The following is a 19,493-nucleotide window of genomic DNA, read 5'->3' on the forward strand; positions in this document are numbered from 1 at the left end:
CTTCCCATAGCCTAATTCACCATGGAAATAGACGTTAAAACTGAAATCGGTGCCCAGTAGGCAAGGACGCAACAGAATGAAAGGAACAGCCCTTCATCAGGAGCTAAGAACAACTGCTCTTCAGGTTTGCATTATCTTTCTATTACTTAACCCAAAAGGCAGAAAAAAAACAAGGTTCACTAAGACTCGAAGCCAGCTTCCAGATCCACAACCCCCGGGGGGGGGGGGGGGAATGAAGAATCTTCAAATGTGGCTTCTCAATGTTGCTGATGATGGTTGACATTTGCTGCTGGAGAAGGAACAGAATTTTTTGGACGTTGCCTGGTAAAGCGGCGGTGTACTACCAAACTTTCTGCCAATTCAAGGAAGAAATCATTAAAGTTAATCTAAATAACTGAAACAAAAAAAAAAAGAGAAGGGACATATAGTCTGTTGGAGGCATATCTGAAGGCAGTAATGTCAGTTGTATCGTTAACGAAATTTTGGCCTAGAAGTATAGGAACTAAAGCGGCGACTGGGATGTGATATCTTGGAGGTTTGTATGCAGCTAAAATATCCAATTTGTCAGGAAATTGGAAAAGAAAAGAAAGAGCACCTTGAGATGTCAAGAAGTTGGATGTTCTTGCTTCCCCAAATAAAGAATGGGAGTTCATCGACAACATAACAAAAGTTATAATCAGAAAATGGAATGCAGTAAATTTCAAGAAATTTCTCATTTCACCTTCTGTTCTTTTTTTTTTACGATTCATACGTATAGAGTAGCGAGGAGCTATCTTTTATACAATTGCCTGGCTCGTCTTCAGGCAATCAAGGCATCCATCGAAGACGTAGTCAATTAGATTTGGCTGCTGATTTCAAAAAAGGAACGACAGGACTAAGCCAACTCCAAAATACTACTGCTTCAAGAAAGACACAAGGTTGTCTTACTATTTCTTTGGGAGTAAGTTCTTGAGGAGGAATGAAGTCTATATGTTTACCAAAGCCCCAGCAAACTGTGAACCTTTTTGACATTCAGAGCATGAAATTTGACCTGCTCAAGCTGGAATTAAACAACCAAATTTCAATTCAATCACTTAACTAAATTATCCAGTATCAGGTTCGTGATTATTATAAGCAGAGCTGGAGCAAAGCCACTTTACTAAATTCGTAAAACTGGCTCTATGCACTGAAACATGACATTTCTGCTTTATATCTCTCATTTTGGCTTGGTTATTTGTTTATATTAATGCACGAAGGGGGAAAAAAAAAATTCTCATTTTGGTAGTTCATTACACATGGGCTTAATTATTTAGTAAAATGCAACTTAATTAGTTTAGTTTTCTGAATTATGTACTACAACTTTTATATGCCTCGCCCGATTTCCTTACTCAACTAAATTTTCCAGTTTTTTTTTTTTACAATTGAAAACTCAAAGTAAAGGTATGCCCAATCACTTTGATGTCTTCAACGTTCAGTACTAAAACGGCTAATTGAAAGATAGTACAATCCACCAATTTAACGGACTCGGGGCAGGGACGGTTGCAGGTGCAACCGTTCCTGCCAATTTTAGCTCATTTCAACTGCGCGTAACATTGGTTCAACTGCGCGTAACTTTTTTTTCACAGGATGTATTTTCACAACAGATAGTGGTGGACCCCACACTTGGCGCGGATTTCGAGTTACATGGTGTTATTTCAGCCGCACAAAATTTTGAGGGCCAATTTTCAGCCGCACAAATTTTTAACCGTGCAGGGACGGTCATACTGATGACCGTCCCTGCCCCAAATCCCAATTTAACCTATAACAACTATGAAATGTCCTCGAAGTTGATTTAGTCCAAAAAAGTTATTTTTCTAAAGTAATAACATCAAGCAGCGGTCAACTGGGGCTAATGCGACAATGATGAATTAACTTTTCAATGTTTTATACCATTCCTGAAATGGATGGTGTGACTGCGTCAACTAAGCAATAAGTTGCAATTTCAATGAATGCAAAGTGATTTGGCCTCTACCTCCTCCTTGAGGTGCAGAGTTTGGGATTGCCACTTCATTCACATTGCTGTCAAGAGGCTTTGCACTGACTTTTCACTTCCATAAGAGTATTGGAGGCAATTAGGTTCTCCAACAGTCCTATTTCATTATGACCTCGGAATATATATATGAAAATAACTCTTTTTAATCAGAGTTGTTTCTCACTCCTATGTGGTGGCATGCCTAATTGAAGAGAATTAACGGGTAACGGATCACTTGGGTTTTACCCACATTAAATCCTAATTGGATTATATTATATGTTTAAAAATTATCTTTAATTTTAAAATAACTTTAAAAACTAACTAATCTTATCTTAAAGCTATTGTTTTAAAAATCAACCAATCTTATCTTAATGATTCTGCTTTCTATCAAATTATTACATATAAAACTATAGTAAAACCTTTTTCAAATCACAATTATTGAAATCTTACATATCCCAAATTACTTCCTTTCACAATCATACCGTTGATTAGTATTCAAATTATTCATCATTTATTCCCTTAATTTTGAATTAACTTAGTGTAAAAAAGAGAATTAACTATTATACTGACATGTTTACTAATATTGTTGGAAACTGAATATTTATTGATGAAGAAAAATGAATTGTTGGATTTTTCTACTTAATTAAATTTGAATATATGGTTCTCGATTTATGGTCATTATAAAAATTATATTATCTAAAAGAATATTTGTAGAAAAAAAGAATATCTATCAAGTTTTTGATATGGGGTACATGATTTGATGTAAAATATCATATTATACTGAAAATATGTAAACACAATTTTAAAAATTAGTAAATAATTGAACATTTAGAATACATTAATTTTTTAAAGTTAATATAGATGAACATCTAGGATTGTTGTTAATTTTTGTATTTAAATTATTTATATTTATATAAATTCGTAATAAGTCAAAAAAGAAATTCTAGTGATGATATGATTGCTTTTCTTGCCAAAACATTTTCAGGGTCTGAATCATTCTCCAATATTTTCTTCCAGAAGACAATTGTCAGCATTTCCTGTAGCTGAAGTTGTTTTCAATTCTTGATTAAAGATGCCTAAATCATTGGAGGAGAGGATGATTGTCCATCTCGTTCAACTTGTTCCTTCCTGTCAAAATTTTGCCTGGAACCATCCTCCTCATCACATACAAGCTCCCCTGATACAGAAGTGCGTAGTTTTCGCTTTTTCGTTGTTTCATTGCTCCTTACATCTATTTTCCCTCTTGAATTCTGGATAAATTGCCGAATAAGCAGTTCTGTAACCACGTCTTCTTTTTTCCCTTCGTCGGCTTTAAACCTCTCTTTCGTTCTGCCACATTTATTCTCCATTTCTATTTGTTGTTGACTAAGCTTCTGAATTTCCAGCTTTAAGCTATTCTGTTCAGTCATCAGTGTAACCAGTTGTTCCTCAGTTCCATTCTTGAAGAAATCATCTGAAAGTCCGAATGAATCTTGTTGCTGAGCGATTTGATGTTGAGATATGTTAGTTCTTTCGTTGGACATTTTTCAGCCAATGCTTCTTGCCAGCCTGAAACCGTGGATTTGTATATTCAAATCTCTCCCAACTGATCTTTTTGAATCCCTACAAAACATTCACAAACAAAAATGATCTTGTCGCATGAATAATTACAAAATCTGAGAATTAAGGTTGATACATGAAGATAAAGTTCAACTTCGTGAAAGAAAATCATTATGGGATACCATGCAAGCTCTCTAGTACGGCATATTATACTTAGGCATTAGAACATGCAAATAATCAAATGCTAATTTCAACTTACCTAACTAGAGGGTGTAACTGTTTGTTCAAAGTAAAACATAAATTAGCATAATGACAAGTCTAATCAAAGTCGAGCTAATGTTTCTGACACCCTAGAACATATAAGTTAGGTAAGAAACTTTGGAAAGATAAAATGGTAGCACATTACTGCAGTCAAAGAAAGTACTGGCATAGTTGTCAAGCTGGTTGACAAAGCTTGAGAAATTATTGTGCCTGAAATGCTTTGGAAGAAGCTCAGCAGTGAACATGACTTGGTCCCAAGCCGTGAAACTTGAATTAATGGGACTCCATGATCATGGTTCAAAGACTGAATCGGCCGAGTCTGAGACGACTCAACCGCGTTGTCACCGTTTCCGACCCTCTGATACGATACCAAGACGATACGATTCCGAGATACTTGACTCGCCGAAACGTCACCGTGAAGGGTTGAAACGGCCGAATCACTTCGAGTCATCCCGAGTCAACTCGAATTTTTATTATTTTTACTAATTTTTTAATTATTTTTGTTTATCATATTTTTTACAATTTTTAGAATATTAAATATTTTAAAAATTTGCGTCTCACGACCAATATGTCGAGATTGATGTGGAACGGTTCGGGCCGTGATCGCAACCGCGACCGCGACTTTGAACCATGGATATTATGGAGTTGGCCTCTGGATCTTCTACCGTCCCAAATGTCTACATCAAGAATGGAGGTGGAATTGACCTTGCCCTTCCTCTTATCAACAGCTGACCGATGCCAACACCATTAAATCTTCTTCTTCCACCATCCTTGCACCGCCTCCATCAGCATGGCCGTCAATTTCATCAATAGCCTTTCTTTTACTTTTCCATTTGTAGACTTGTAATTCACAGTTCAGATAATGCTTTTGCCTTCAACAAATGTTCAAAACATGCAGGGAGAATGAGCGGATGATCATGCATGCAAAAGTTTTAACCGAAGGAACAAAATGCTGAGTTCACAAATAATTTTATGGAAGCAACGATGGTTTCATTTTTATTGAATGGATGAACAAGATTGCTCCCGTTTTTGCGTGCTAGAATCGTCATTCTAGTCGCATGAACAATACTACCTACAAAAAGGAACAAATTTTATTATGTTAGTTTGATTGGTTTCTTCATTTAGTTGTTTGTTTGACACAACGCAAATTGTTTAATTGCCCTTGGCCAGGATTCAGAAACAGCATATATATGTATATATATATATTTTTGAAAATGTTATCAGTCAATATTTCACTACCTGCACGGGTGTATCAACTAACAAGTCTGATTAAATCGACAAACTGAACAATTGAGGGTGTGTGGACGAACATGTACTCCCAAGGAAAATGCACAACAGAGTTGAAAAAGGGAGACGTATACAATTTTTTGAGTTCTGCAGGAGTGTTTTCTCCAGGAACCATTCCCTGCAGAACCTTACAGAGACTTTCAAGATTGAAAATGGTGCCTCACCAACAACTCCGCCTCCTCCCCCAAAAGAAAGAAAAAGAGAAGAATGGTTGCAATCTGGCGTTTTGCTAACATCTTATCCATTCACATGATGGTCGACATTTGGTAATGGAGCAGGATTAGCGCCTCCTGGACCTTCCCTTGCCATGCGAGGGTGGGCAAGAGTTCCTGTTACATGACAAACAAAAAGAGGCAACATGAAATATTTATCCCAGAGGGCTATAAAGCCAGAAGGAGTTTTTAGTTTTAAAATAATGTATCTATTTAAGAAGTACTATTTAATCGGGGATACCATTGAAGTCCTATTTATTTGATATTCCACTTAGAATTAACTAAAACAAAAGGAGTGGTAAACTTTGGCGTAGAAATTTCCATCAGCTTCCCAAACAACTAAGGGCAACAATAATTTCTGTCTACAAATGCTTCTTCTATGAAGGATAAAAACCGAAGCAGAGGACGAACGTGATTATGCAAGTATTTGACAAAATGCACTCTTGATCAGAAAAATATAAGGAACAAGAAAGAGCACCTTGAATTGCCAAGCTGCTGGCTGATCTTGCTTTGCCAAGTAGACGCTCAGAGTTCATTGACATCATAACAAAAGTTATAATCAGAAAATAAGTAGCAGCAAACTTACAAAATTCTCTCATCCTTTTCTGGTTTTCTCGGCATGCCATACACTTAGAGGAAAGAAGACCTATCTTCATAGAAGTTCATGAATTTCGAAGTGTCTCTTCAAGCACTGCTAATCATCAAGTGATTTATTAACACAAGGAATCAGTCAATCTCAGCTGCCTCCAGATTCAGTTTTCTCCATGCAGCATTTATTGACTTTGGCGCTGGAGAAAAAGAGGGGGGTTTTGTTAAAATCTATTCCACAAATACAGATGACCAAGATCAAAAGGAGTTTATTTTGTCATGCACTTAATTTCTGATAAAGAAGGAACAAAAACTACTCTTACCAAAAAGTGTCATATCCTCTGACATTGATAGGATGCATGAAGTTACCTGCACAACTTGAATTAAAAGAAATTTTGTCCTACTCAGTCATAAAACTAAGCAACATCCCAAATAGTGGTTATAAGCAGTAGGGATAGAACATTAAATTCATACAAAATTTGCTGAAACATGTTATTATTGCTGATTTATGTGTTGACTAGCATTTGGAAGTTGCAAGACTTTCCAACATACCTGGCCAAGATAGTGAAAAGAAAACACGAAGAGTTACGGTTAATTCCACGTTGCTTCTGCATTTAATGGAAAATACCAAACATATCTAATCATGTCTTCCTATAACTGGAAACATGAGAAATGTCATCCTGCTCAATGTGCTAGGACATGATATGTAGACAATTAGCATAAGTAGCATATCCACCTAAAACATGTGCAAACTACAAACAACAATGCACGCACATGAGGATTCTCACTAAGATGACAACTAATCATGAATATTATACGCATGGATACTTCTATGCTGATTACTCGATAATGACATGCTTTGTTTGTTAAGCTTTCAACTCTCTAAAATGAGATAATGTTCTAGAACTATACATATGCTTTATACAGGAATTATGCGCTAATGGTTTATTATTTACTATTGTGGTGATTGAACAGGTTATCACTGTATAAGTCAGAAATTTACTTTTGATCAAGTAATCCATATAGACCTCTGCACTGCCTTTTCATGTCAATGGATCCCAAAGCACTTTGTTGTACATTCTAGTTCTAACAATAATGTTTGTAATTGCTATCTGAACTCATTCACTTCTAGTATGGACATATGGCGTGATATCTTTTAACTTTTCCAGTAAGAGCTCCATCTCTGGCATAAAGTAATTGGGCACCTCATCCTATTTCCCAGAGTTTTTCTTCTATTGCCATTTCAATACTATGTAGTCCTTATTTTGAAAAAATGTGTTCCAAGATTTCGAATGGTAAATGTCACAAAATGTCCAAAAAGGTATGGTGAGAGAGAACTTCAAATCTTCAAAAGCTCCTATAAGAGAGAGAGAGAGAGTGCTAACAGAAAAAGCAGGACCTGTTTAAACAAAGGTTCTGTTTAAACTCATCTAAGAGCCAACTGACCCATCCTGATCATTGGCAGATTAAAAAAATAAAATAAAGAAAAACAATGATGTGCATTCAACTGACAAATTCCGAGGAAGAACATTCATGCACCTAACTTTTAGGGACATGTCTAAGCAAACATGTGCCCAGAGCCATTCTTTATCTACTTGTTACTCAATCACAGGTTGCTTCCCTTTTAACCATTTATCTTACTTTGGCCAATATGTTCCTCCATTTATCCTTGAGATCAACTGGTGTACGACTACCATCAAAGACATGCCGGCCAAATTCCAGTATTTTCCTCCAAGGTATATTCTTGTTCCTGTCGGTTGAGAATTTTTCAACTCCTTCCTGTTGGCAAGAATTAGTGATTATAGATGTATAAATTCCACATTAAGGTTTGGTGATCCCAAAAAAGTAAGTAGTATGGATAATTCAGTATTGCACCAATCACATATAAATTTACCCTAATTACCATTAAACTAAGAGCAAATTGTGGAAAAAAGCTGCAAAATCATGAAACCACCCAACCTGTAAAAGATATTCTTCACAAAAAGAATATGGAGGAATTCAAAACAGCAGCATATTGAAGATCAAATCTTATGGGATTATAATTTCTTCCCTGACCAGGAATTCTGTGTCAAGAGGAACTGCTCAAGGTGACTTGTTCCATGGAAGGCAAGAATGCCCTGTTCTAACTATAAGGGATTGTGGAATGAATCAAATTTTCCAACTTAACATAAGCTTCACAAGCTCTAGAGATTTGCGGATAATTTCTCACGGTTAGAAGCATTTAATGTAATGAAGCTGTACAAAGCAAAATCTAAAGGCAATAATTTGTACCTTGAGCATCTCCTCCTCTGCATCTGTCCATGGTAAACTTTTACGCCTTGCATTGGGACACAAGATCATGGAGCTGAAAAAGAAAAATCAAGGTAAAAAAACACAATAAATGCAAATAAATGATTCTAAGAGAATTCACAGAAGCAGACTCGAGCCTATTGAGTAGTTACCATTGAGGTGCAGGTTTGTTAAGTTTTCTCAACTTGCTGCATGCATGAATCTTCTCAAACTGATCTAAACTAGCTCTATGATGTGAAGCTGAATTTTGAGACAATTTCCTGAAGCAAGTAGCTTCTGCATTTTGTTCTTTTCTTTTATCATTTTGTTTAGAAGCCTTGCCAGTTGATGCAGCATTGGAGTCTTTGCATATTGAATCACTAGTTTGACCGGCTCTTTTCTCTTGTAAATGCATCTCCAATGCAGGGTGACTGGGTGAAATTGCAGGACTTTCTAGCACCTTTTCCTTCTCTACTTCTTCACCAACAAGTCTGCCATCATATTCGCGCAACATATCTCCATCTCTGCCAACCCTTTTGGCTTCAGGAGAGAGATGGTTTTCCATTCCGTGATTTTCTACTGCAGGGGACTCCCTCAAGTTTTTGTCATCTAGCTGATCATCAACAACTTTACCGCGGAAATCATCTTGTTGCCATTGAGAATGTAATTGAACCTTATTCCCAATTTCCACCATTTCAAACCGTTTTATTGTCTCCTCTCTGTCAGAAGATACACATTCATTACCAGAGGCAACTATAGGTCCTGACTCAGTTCGATGCCCAACCACAACAATGCGGCAATTGCAATCACTTGATCCTCCAATATCACTTGTGTTACTGCACAAAACATCATTTTGATCACCACGAATAGATTCACCAGTTTCTTTAGATAGCAAAACAAGTCTGCTACATTCAGGAGCAAATCTGCCTTCATTTTGATCTTCCACAAGTCGAGCAGTATGATTATGGACATTGATCTTGTCTGGTCTACTCCCACTATTCAAGCTACCTGTGCTATCTACACCTGGTAACTGACTCAACTCCTTCCCTTTTGATATTTCAGTTTTTTGTGTTTGCCATTCCGCATTTGTCATTTTTGTGTCCAAGAATTTTGATAAAGCTTTCTTTTTTGACAAAGCCTTTTCCCTTGCTTGATGCGCTTCTTCAATGGCTCGCCTATACACGCAATATGGGCAATAAAACCTGCCCATTTCATCAAATTTAGCTGGAAATCCAAGGCACTTCTCATGAACAACAATGGGACATCTACTATCTCTGCAGACCAACACCTTCCCTCCTTTATCACATTTTATACATAAATCCTTTTCTGACCAACCCATTGCCTCACAATCTTTTTTGGAAATCTCCCTTCTCGCCCAACTGAAGTAACATGTGAGCAAAAACAACAATGTTCCCACTAATGTTTAAGAGCAAAGAGCAACCGCATTGGACAAAATCATCCTAAAGGCTAAAACATAGCAATTAGCTCCATGAACAGAAATTATGCCACCCCGCAATCCAACCGCAATCATTTTGAGGTAAAGAGCTGCAAAAAAGCACAGTGAAATTTCACAAGCAGTACATGCCAGCAAGATGGAAACAAAACAAATCAGGAGACTTAAAACCCAACAATTAATAAAAAAAAAAACATAAATTGGTAGCACAAAATCTGAAAAAGAGAAAAAAATTGCCCAACAACTTTAAGTAAGCAAGCCAGAGAAACTTTGAAACTTAAAATTTTTTTTTTTTTAAAAAAAAGGATGGCATATTTGTTCAATTGTGCTGTGAAACTTTTAAAAACTTCAAGTTTTAAAATTTACTCGCTTTCATGCAAGGAAAAAAATGAAAAAAAGAAGAAGAAGGAAAACAAAAATAATTCAATCGGCACGGGTGACATTTTCGCCAGCCAGAACAAAGTACATCCTTTGAAGCACAATTTCCAGTAACATGGGACGCCACATAACAAACTACGTACATTTCATAGATACATAGAGCATACAAATTACAGATTTTGATACAGATTTCCCGTGAAATTTTGAAGGCAGCTTGCACCAATGGAAGTCAGAAGACTGAAGCTTTGAGCGCCCGCTAGCTGCCGTCGACTGGGGATTCTCGGAGTTGTCAGTCCAATTCAGGGTGAACTTTGAGATTGGGGATTTTATTCTGAGCCTTCTTGAATTCTCGTGTGGGCTACTAGCTATTTCCTCATTCGGTAATGGAACAGTGAAATGAAAGGGGCAGCGGAGGATACGGGGCAGGAGCGGTCCTCAGAAGGACCGCTCCTGAACGGTCCCCTCACAGAAAGAAAGGAATGGAGCAAAATAAGCCACGTCAACTGGTTGTGTTGAAGGAAAAAAACGTCACCGTTTGACGAAAGAAAAAAAATAAGATTGACGGACTCCGTTTCGTCTAAACGGAAGATTTGAAATTTTGAAAATGAAGTTGAAAATTTGAATTAGCCGCACAAAACAAAATCGAGAGAAGAAAGCAAGCTGGGTATGTCATTGTTGCTTGGCTGACGTGAAATTAGGTGGAGAGAGTTGGGTTATGGCATCAGAAGAAGAAGGAAGAAGGCAAACAGTTAGAATGCTGTAAAAGAAGGCCAACGATCTCTTCAGAAATTGTATGAGCAATGCGGGGAAGACAGTCGGCAAGGTAGAAGCGAATTAAAGAGGAAATTCATTATCTGACGTTGCCCACCATTTTTTGTGCAACTTAATAGCAGAAGCAACTGTGCATAAGGGCATTCGGTGAAACAAAAAGCTCTCAACGGGCCAAGGTAACGTGATTCAACCATATCAACAACTTTGTGAATCTTATACCAGCAACTTTTCTGAATGTTAGATTCAGTAAAGACATAATATGAAGATAATAGAACAATAGTCAATGTGTACTGTATGTGTGTGTGTGAGCGTGCAGTTTTGCAGTGATGAACTATTTAACAAGTGAATGAATGTACATGCTGTTGTAGATAAGTTACAGGTTATAACCACCCTATTACAATCTTTGTGCATCCACTAGTATTGGTCCATGGTCATCACGCAATCTTAGTTTGCCCCTCTGTTGAGTATGCAGTGTGTATAAAATGGAGGTCTGGGGTTTGACCTAGGAAAAGCAGAGGAAAAGATATATGTGAATAATAAATAGATGTACCTAGTTTTGTAAGTAAATTACATGATGTAAGAAATGTATTAGAATGAGTAAAAAATGCTTGTTTGGCCCTGAAAATGTAGAAATAGTAGAAAATGCACAGGAATTGGCTTAGGCGATTGTCAGTAACGAATTACATAACGTCCAATGAAACAAAGTACCTAGAACCTAAATATAATCACCAGAGTGGATGTACATATAGTTAAAATAGACTTACATGGAGTGAAAAATACATTACAGTCCGTATAACTTAGTATACATGGAGTTATATTTGTACATAGATAATGCCATTGTACTAGAGTAAAAGTAAAGTGATGTGAATCATTAATCATATCAATGGGAGTATTAATAGAATTTGGTTTACGAGTAATGTGTGTAACATAACATATTGTAAACGGTAATACACACTTATGTTGTCGTTTACATACATACTATTCATGAACTATTGTAAATTATGGTGTTGGATGCATAATTGGTAGGAGCAGAAGTAATGAATTGTAGAGAAATTGGCAGAAGATGGGACTCATGAGTTAGGAATGGAGTTCAACATGGAAGAGGATGCGTACAAGTTTTACAACAAATATGCCTTTAAAATGGGATTTAGTGTACGCAAAGACTATTTAAATAAAGACAAAGACTATTTAGTCTATTTTATGCGGTTGTCATTAACGAATGACATAAGGTCCAGTGAGCTAAAGAATTTAGAATCAAAATATAATCACCAGCGTGGATGTACATACAGTTAAAATAGACTTACATCGTGTGACCAATACATTACAATCCGTATAAGTTAGTGTACATGGAGTTGTATTTGTACACAGATTGTCTTAGAGTAAAAGTAAGGTGATGTGAATCATTAATCATATTGATAGCGTAATAATAGAATTTGGTATATGAGTAATGTATGATTCATAACACAATATGAATGGTAATATACATATATGTTGTCGTTTATGTACATACTGTTCATGAAGTGTTACAAATTAGGGTGTTTGATGCATAATTGACAGGATCAGAAGTAATGGATTGCAGCAAATTGGCAGAAGATGGGACCCCTGAATTAGGAATGGAGTTCAACAGCGAAGAGGATGCGTACCAGTTTTACAACAAATATGCCTTTAAAATGGGTTTTAGTGTACGTAAAGACTATCTGAATAAAGACAAAGACGGCGTGACCACGTCTAGGAGATATAGTTGCTGCAAGGAAGGTGTAAAGCGCAAGTACGAAGGTGATGTGATGCCAAAGAGGACACGAGCGCCGACGAAAACAGGGTGTGGAGCTAAAATGGTTATCGTGTTGTTTAGAGGAACAATGAAGTACCGTGTGCATGACATTGTCTTAGAGCATAACCATGAGTTGCACATTGTTCAATGTGCGCACATGATGCCATCACAAAGAAAAGTGAGCGAGGCTCAAGGATTCCAAGCTGAAATAAGCGAGGACGCTGGGCTTTCATTGAAACAGAGTCATGAACTTATGGGAAAGGAGGCAGGTGGGATGGGAAATGTGGGATATACTCGGGAAGACCTGAAACGATATCTTCGTACTCGACGGGAAAGGAGTTTGAAATATGGAGAAGCAGGTAGCATGCTGAATTATTTTCAAGAGCAAACACTCGAGAATCCATCATTTTTTCATGCCGTACAGTTGGACTGTGAAGAGCAGATAACGAATATCTTTTGGGCTGATGCAGGAATGTTAATTGACTACAAATTTTTTGGAGACGTAGTCACATTCGATACAACCTACAAAACAAATAAAGAATACCGGCCACTTGGAGTGTTTGTGGGTTTTAACCAACATAGGCAAATTGTGATATTCGGTGCTGCCCTTATGTATGATGAGACTATAGATTCTTTCAAATGGGTGTTTGGTACATTTCTAGAAGCAATGTGCGGAAAGCGTCCAAGTACCATACTAACCGACCAAGATCATGCTATGGCAGCCGCTCTTTCAGTTGTTATGCCTGAAACATTTCACGGTCTATGTACGTTTCACATAAGGCGTAATTTTATGAAACATCTTGGCAATCACTACAAGGAAAATAGTGATCTTCCATACATGTTTGGTGCATGCATGTATGAGTTTGAAGAAGTGGAACAATTCAATAGGGTGTGGGAGGCGATGGTGAAGAAACACGATCTTGAAAATAATGAATGGCTCTCCGGATTGTATAGAATTCGTGATAAATGGGCAAGGTGCATGATGAAAGAAAGATGGACCGCTGGAATGCGAAGCACCCAACTCAGCGAAAGCCTAAATGCAGCAATTAAAAATCATTTGAAACTGGATCATGACCTTGTGCAGTTCTTTAGACATTTCAATCGGGTGGTTGATGAAAAGAGACATAATGAACTGATCGCAGAATATGAAATGAGGCAAAAGCTCCCCATGGTCGGGTTAAGGCAAACACCTATGCTCGTGCATGCATCAGAGACGTATTCACCAACCGTATTTGTTGCATTCCAAAATGAATATGGCGAGTCAACAGCTATGGTTATATTGAGACAGCAAGATGCAGCGATGATTGTGGAGTTTGCGGTCATGAGGTATGATGGAGGACCTGAAAGAATAGTGGTATTCAATCGGAATGATCTAAGTGTACGTTGTAGTTGCAAAAAATACGAGAATGAAGGCATTTTATGTGGGCACGCGTTGAAGGTGTTTGATACTGTGGGCATAAAAATAATTCCTCCTGAATACATTAAGAGGCGATGGACAAAAAGAGCTCGGGCTGGAGACTGTTTTGATCGGCGAAGACGGGAAGTTGTGGCTGATCCTAAAATAATGATTTCAACTCGTTATCGGGAGCTCGCTCCAGCCATGATTAAGGTCGCAACTCGAGCAGCAATGTCGGAGGACACCAGCAAAGTAGCAATCACTGTCATATCCGATTTGGCAAAGAGAGTTGAGCTCCTCCTCTCAGAAAGTGAAGAACAACCTTTGCAAAATCAAAAAAATCTGAATATGGAGGAACGGGATAAAATTGAAATTGTGAATGAAATGGGGGAGGCAGTAGTCGCAAGAGGCATTAAAAAACGAGGTGGTGGGAAGAAAAGTAGAGTGATGCGAAGTTGGATCGATAAATTTGACAGAGTAAAAAGAAAATCTAGATTATCAAGGACTACACAGACTACGGTATGGATCAAATTTTGGTACTCGGGGAACATTTATGCTAAAACTAAGTTATCGTTATGCTATTAACTAAAGTTTAGGTATCATTCATGATGAAATAATATTATTGCCGTGTCAATACTGTAGGCCTCAGAATCGGAGCCGACATCGGTTTCAATTGAGGAATACATGTTTATGGGATGTCGTTCATCTACTGACTCTGTTTCGGTTAGTATAAAACGGACATGACCGTTGCTTTTATTTGGATGTTTCTAACAGCATCAATAGTTACATTGATCTTACATTGTGTGATAATGTTGTTACGGCTGTCATCCCTCCTGATATACCTATTTTGACTGTCTTATACAATGATTTGGTCCATACGAAACTCGTAGACGCATTCAATGAGCCAGACAGTGAATGGCCCTCCAAACGCTATTGCTCCGAATATCGATGAAAGTGAAACGGTATGTATATATTTAGTAGTTAAAATAAAGACCTTCTTATTCGTGTAGTAGAGCTACCTTTTTTTTAGGGTTAGTATCAGAAACCTCCCTTGAGGTTTCTTCTAATCACACCTAGAACCCCTCATGTTTTCGAAATCACACTTAGCACCCCTGAAATGACAACTTTGGTATCATTATCAGCCCCTCATTATTTTTGTTCCACTTTTACCCTCCTTGTGAACTCTATTTATGTAACTCACATCCCTCCAACTTTTGTAACACTACAAAATCGTTCTTAAGCAGTGTAACATGTTTTGAACATTTTGTAATTTTATGTAAGCTTGTTGTACATCTTTATAATAGATTGTGTTTCTGTTATTAAGTTTTACAAATAATTCACATAAAGTTACACATTGTTTAAAAAATGTTACATTGATCTGAACGGTGATAAAAAAAATGTGACTATGGATTCTAATAATGGCAGCAATAGTTTCAATATGTGATTGTAGTTGTAAATAAACTTGCTCTTCCATTTTTATGAAAATGGAATCGTATAAATAGCTTTTTGTGCATCCTAATCGAATGGAGTTTGTAAGTTATTAATACTGCAATGCCCTATTATCAAGTAAAAATGGATTGCTAATGCTATATACTCATGAATTCCCATCATCTTTAAACATCTTTTAGATTATGTTATTATTCACTTAGAAATTGCAATTTTGACAATGGCACTATGCCCATTGCCAAAAGTCAACATCACTGGAAACTCTATAGCTATTTAATATTAGGGAGTGGGATAGGAACAATTGTTAGATCAACCATCCCTAAATCGTGTAACATTTTTTGAACATTTTGTAATTTTATGTAAATTTCTTGTACATCGTTACAATAGAAGTCTGATAAGTTGTTAGTGTACATATGAGTCCAATATGTAATAATCGTATTTGTGTTGATAAATTTTACACATAGTTCAATTAGAATTACACTTTGTACAAAAAATATTACATAATTACATAATAATTTTACATAATTTAGGGAAAACCTCAAGGGAGGTTTCCGAAATTAAGTCTACATAAATAGAGTTCACCATTGCGGGTAACAGTGGAACAAAAATAATGACTCGGCGGACAATGATACCAAAGTTGTCATTCCAGGGGTGCTAAATGTGATTTCGAAAATATGAAGGATTCTAGGTGTGATTAGAAGAAATCTCAAGGGAGGTTTCTGATATTAACCCTTTTTTTATAGTATTGTAATGGTGGGCACCTGAAAGCTGTCAAATCATGCAAATTATGTAGTTAACGTATGCTCGCTTTAATAACATATTATTTTTTATTATTCGAAGGGTCACCGTTTGGCTAATCAGGGGCCTCCTAGAAGTGTCCCTACAGAATGGATGCATCCCAGATTTTCTATTTTTTCCAAGTATAACTCTGTAAGAGATGTCTTAATGGTCTGATATATCATTTTTATTATAATGTCTAGTCCAATTTAACTTTTTAAGTGAGCAATATAGGGATTGGTAATGATTTGTTGACAGTCGATTACTTATACTATGTAATGTAGGAGGAGCGTGCAGCACTTTTAACACACTGTGATGTTGATGCATATCATGTATTTGCACCTTCACCCCAGGTGATAAACTTTTATCGTTACAGCACATATTTGTGTACTGTTGTTAATTGGAGACTTGGATATCGTATATCATTAATCGTATGGTTCATTAATAATATTGCTGATTTACCATCGTTACGCATTTCAGGGAAGAAATAACACCCAGGGATTGCAACTTCGCGCTGACGTCGCCGCCCCCGAGAATGAGATTGATGAATGATGTGTAACTATATTTTGCGAACGAGACATTAGAGTGGTTATCCCAACTTAGGAATACTGCATATGTACGTGTTACAAGCAGTTAGTAGGGTGTTACAACTTATTGACGAGGTTGTACAGGCAGCATTGATATTTCACTCTTTTCAAATTTAGACAAGTGGATTACAATTGTAATCACATCTAGTGGTAGTAATCATCAATAGTTTGTATTGGGTTATATAAAATTGTTAGGAAATTATAAAGTTGGTAGAAAATTGAAGTAACAATTTTACAATAGAATTGAACGTGTTTTTTGTGATCGGATATTTTTCACTAAATCGACCATAACAGTTGAATGGCTGGCGTGATATGTATACCATTCTACTACATTCAATTGCATACCTTAATGGCCATAATTATTGGCATAGATCGCACCGGCAAAGGTACGATGTATAAGATAACACAGTCTAAAGTATAAATTGTCTTGATTTTGTTACGATGCTAAATTCGAATTATTATTGGGCTATTTTTATTAAAACATTATCATTTAGGCCATTTGTTTTGTATCGATTGACGAATTTAGCGCCCCATTGACATGATGTATCACAGACACATCAATTGGTATTACAAGTTTTTAGGTTAATTGAATTATGGTCAAACCAGGTCAACTACGAAATGTTGGTAATAGGTGCGCATAAGAAAATGATTCCTTGGAGAATTAATTTGTAACGTTAAAATGAAAGTTTACAATGTCACAAAAAGGAAGAACGAACAGTACAAAATGGGTTACAACCAGTAAGGGATATGTTACTGTTACGTTACAACTAGTTACGACTGTTTAACAGGCATGATTAATATCCAAATATGTTAAGCAATTTGTTTGAGTAGAGATTATAATGAGTATAGTTTTATCGCTACCCCGATGAACATTGGACTACATCCCTTGTTATCAGTTATATCCCATACAACACCTGGGAACGCCGTCATGCATTAAACAGTGGGGTATGTACCTTTGAAAGTCATCGTCGCTTGATTCAGTAAAGTCAGATAGGTCCGGGTCCGATATAAGCATGGGATCTGCTAAAATGTGTTGAACCATACCATGTCTTTTTACGGCCTGGATCTCGTGGAACCTGTGAAGCCTACGTTCCATCTGCATAACTTCTCGCTGTAGTCTGTGTAATACACTTGCATCATTGGCTTGTGGTTCTATAACAAGATCCGCTGACCTTGTTCTGGGGATTCGGATGCCATGCCAGCGACAAAATACCTCTAATTCCATTCTTCGCTCACGAACTGGCTCCCATATGGGTTCATGGTCAATAACGAAATGGCCAGACGGTAGATGATCGCTGACGGTATTTTTAAAAATGTGACCAGCTAGTCCCAGAGAATTGTTGGTGTTAAGTGGAGCGTTCCTGAACTCGCGTTTGGTACCATATAAAATCCTCCCATCTGGTGTTTCATACTTGCTTATGGCATTCGTTGGATCCAATGATACTTTCCGTCTTTTTTGCCGAACATTTGATGGTGAGCTTGTATGAGACCCTTCGTTTGTGGATTGCATGACTACGCTAATACCTACTGCTTTTTGGTTGGATGAAAGGAAGGATCTACTGATAAAGAATTAGGTGGGAGAAAAAAAGAGGTAGAAATTTTAACAGAGCACCTATTTAAGACCATGCATAGTAAATGGTTTCTTCTGACAACACGACCAACTGCTTGCTATGTCATTTCATGTTGTTCTCCACGGGATAGTACTCATGGGTGAGTAGATGAAGGCATGGCAACCACCTATTAACGAGACGATAGACTCAACGTTTAGTCAAATGTATAGTGTGTGGATGAAATAATTGTTTAATTTGATTCGATCATGACCTGTACTCCAACAACAATTTGGGTCAGGTGAATACCCAATTATTCGAAGTCACCTTACTTTTCAAGTGTAACAATAAGTTACCACCAGTATTTACGTAAATTACAGGACGTTAATAAGCTGTTACCGCTTATTGATGTTCTTGTACAGGCACCTTGTCATTTGCCTATATGTTAAAATTTAGACAATTTGTTTAAAATTGTATCAACGATAAGTATTACAGATAGTATTACAGGCACTTCAATAGGTATTACTCTTTCAGTACAGAAATGAACTTACAATTGGCGGCTTGGCTTGGTTCCACATGACCACATAATAAGTACCAGTTTCGCAGAAGAACATGATACTTCGTTGGGACAAGTAATTTGAAAGTAGGGTAACTATTATTTAAAATGCAACAAATTTTGATTACTCCATGTACATGTCGAGTTACAACCAATTATGTATATGTTACAATTGGTATTACAACTAATGAATATGCAAACGGCAGTTTTTCTGTGCATCTAGTTAGAACTACTGATATTACAGCTAGTGATACTACAACTAGTTAATATCCGATGAACTTTTCCTCTTCTCTCGTTTGCGCAATTGCGCTTGGCACAAACAATAAGTCCGGCCCTCTAACACATATAATTTCTTAGACACTTTAGTAAGTGTCCATTGAGAACATAGAGATGGTCGATTCGAACCCCAAAATAATTGATGTAGCGAGGCCTTCTCGAACATCTCATTAAATTAGCGAGATCTTCTCGAACATCATGCAACCTACTGGCTGCTATTTGGCACCCAAGAGCTTGATTTCTGTGTGAACCCTCTATTGATGACACTGCAATTGAGGTTAGAGGAGGGTTGAAAAATACTAATAATAAATTTCGTGCACGGGTTCATTGCCACCCTTCAGTAGAATGAAATAGGAAGTGTGAAGTTATTGAAAATGAAAAATGTTTGTG

At 37.0% G+C, this 19,493-nt stretch overlaps 2 protein-coding genes across 8 annotated transcripts; one reads left to right on the top strand and one right to left on the bottom strand.

Moving 5' to 3' along the window:
• Window positions 1-5,015: 5,015 nt before the first annotated feature.
• On the bottom strand, window positions 5,016-10,367 carry LOC113769935. Of its 7 annotated transcripts, XR_003468355.1 has the most exons (9): window positions 10,144-10,367; window positions 8,319-9,690; window positions 8,149-8,221; window positions 7,519-7,656; window positions 6,430-6,485; window positions 6,201-6,254; window positions 5,876-6,077; window positions 5,768-5,788; window positions 5,016-5,406 (listed from the first exon to the last, which is right to left on the bottom strand). XR_003468355.1 is itself a non-coding variant. In XM_027314258.1 (7 exons), the coding sequence occupies exons 2-7, from the start codon at window positions 9,482-9,484 to the stop codon at window positions 6,026-6,028; spliced, it is 1,539 nt and encodes a 512-aa protein (XP_027170059.1). In that variant the 5' UTR covers window positions 9,485-9,690; window positions 10,144-10,367; the 3' UTR covers window positions 5,016-6,025. The 7 variants fall into 7 exon arrangements, 3 of the variants coding, with proteins under 3 accessions (XP_027170059.1, XP_027170062.1, XP_027170061.1); XR_003468354.1 differs by lacking the exon at window positions 5,768-5,788; XR_003468353.1 differs by having other exon boundaries at window positions 5,768-6,077.
• A 1,948-nt stretch (window positions 10,368-12,315) lies between these two features.
• LOC113771872 (protein FAR1-RELATED SEQUENCE 5-like) lies at window positions 12,316-16,689 on the top strand. Its single transcript, XM_027316421.1, has 6 exons — window positions 12,316-14,433; window positions 14,557-14,637; window positions 14,805-14,876; window positions 16,201-16,308; window positions 16,422-16,490; window positions 16,618-16,689. The coding sequence occupies exons 1-6, from the start codon at window positions 12,316-12,318 to the stop codon at window positions 16,687-16,689; spliced, it is 2,520 nt and encodes an 839-aa protein (XP_027172222.1).
• The last annotated feature ends 2,804 nt before the right edge of the window (window positions 16,690-19,493 follow it).

Source organism: Coffea eugenioides, chromosome 5 (genome assembly GCF_003713205.1).
Source record: "Coffea eugenioides isolate CCC68of chromosome 5, Ceug_1.0, whole genome shotgun sequence".
Lineage (NCBI taxonomy): Eukaryota > Viridiplantae > Streptophyta > Magnoliopsida > Gentianales > Rubiaceae > Coffea > Coffea eugenioides.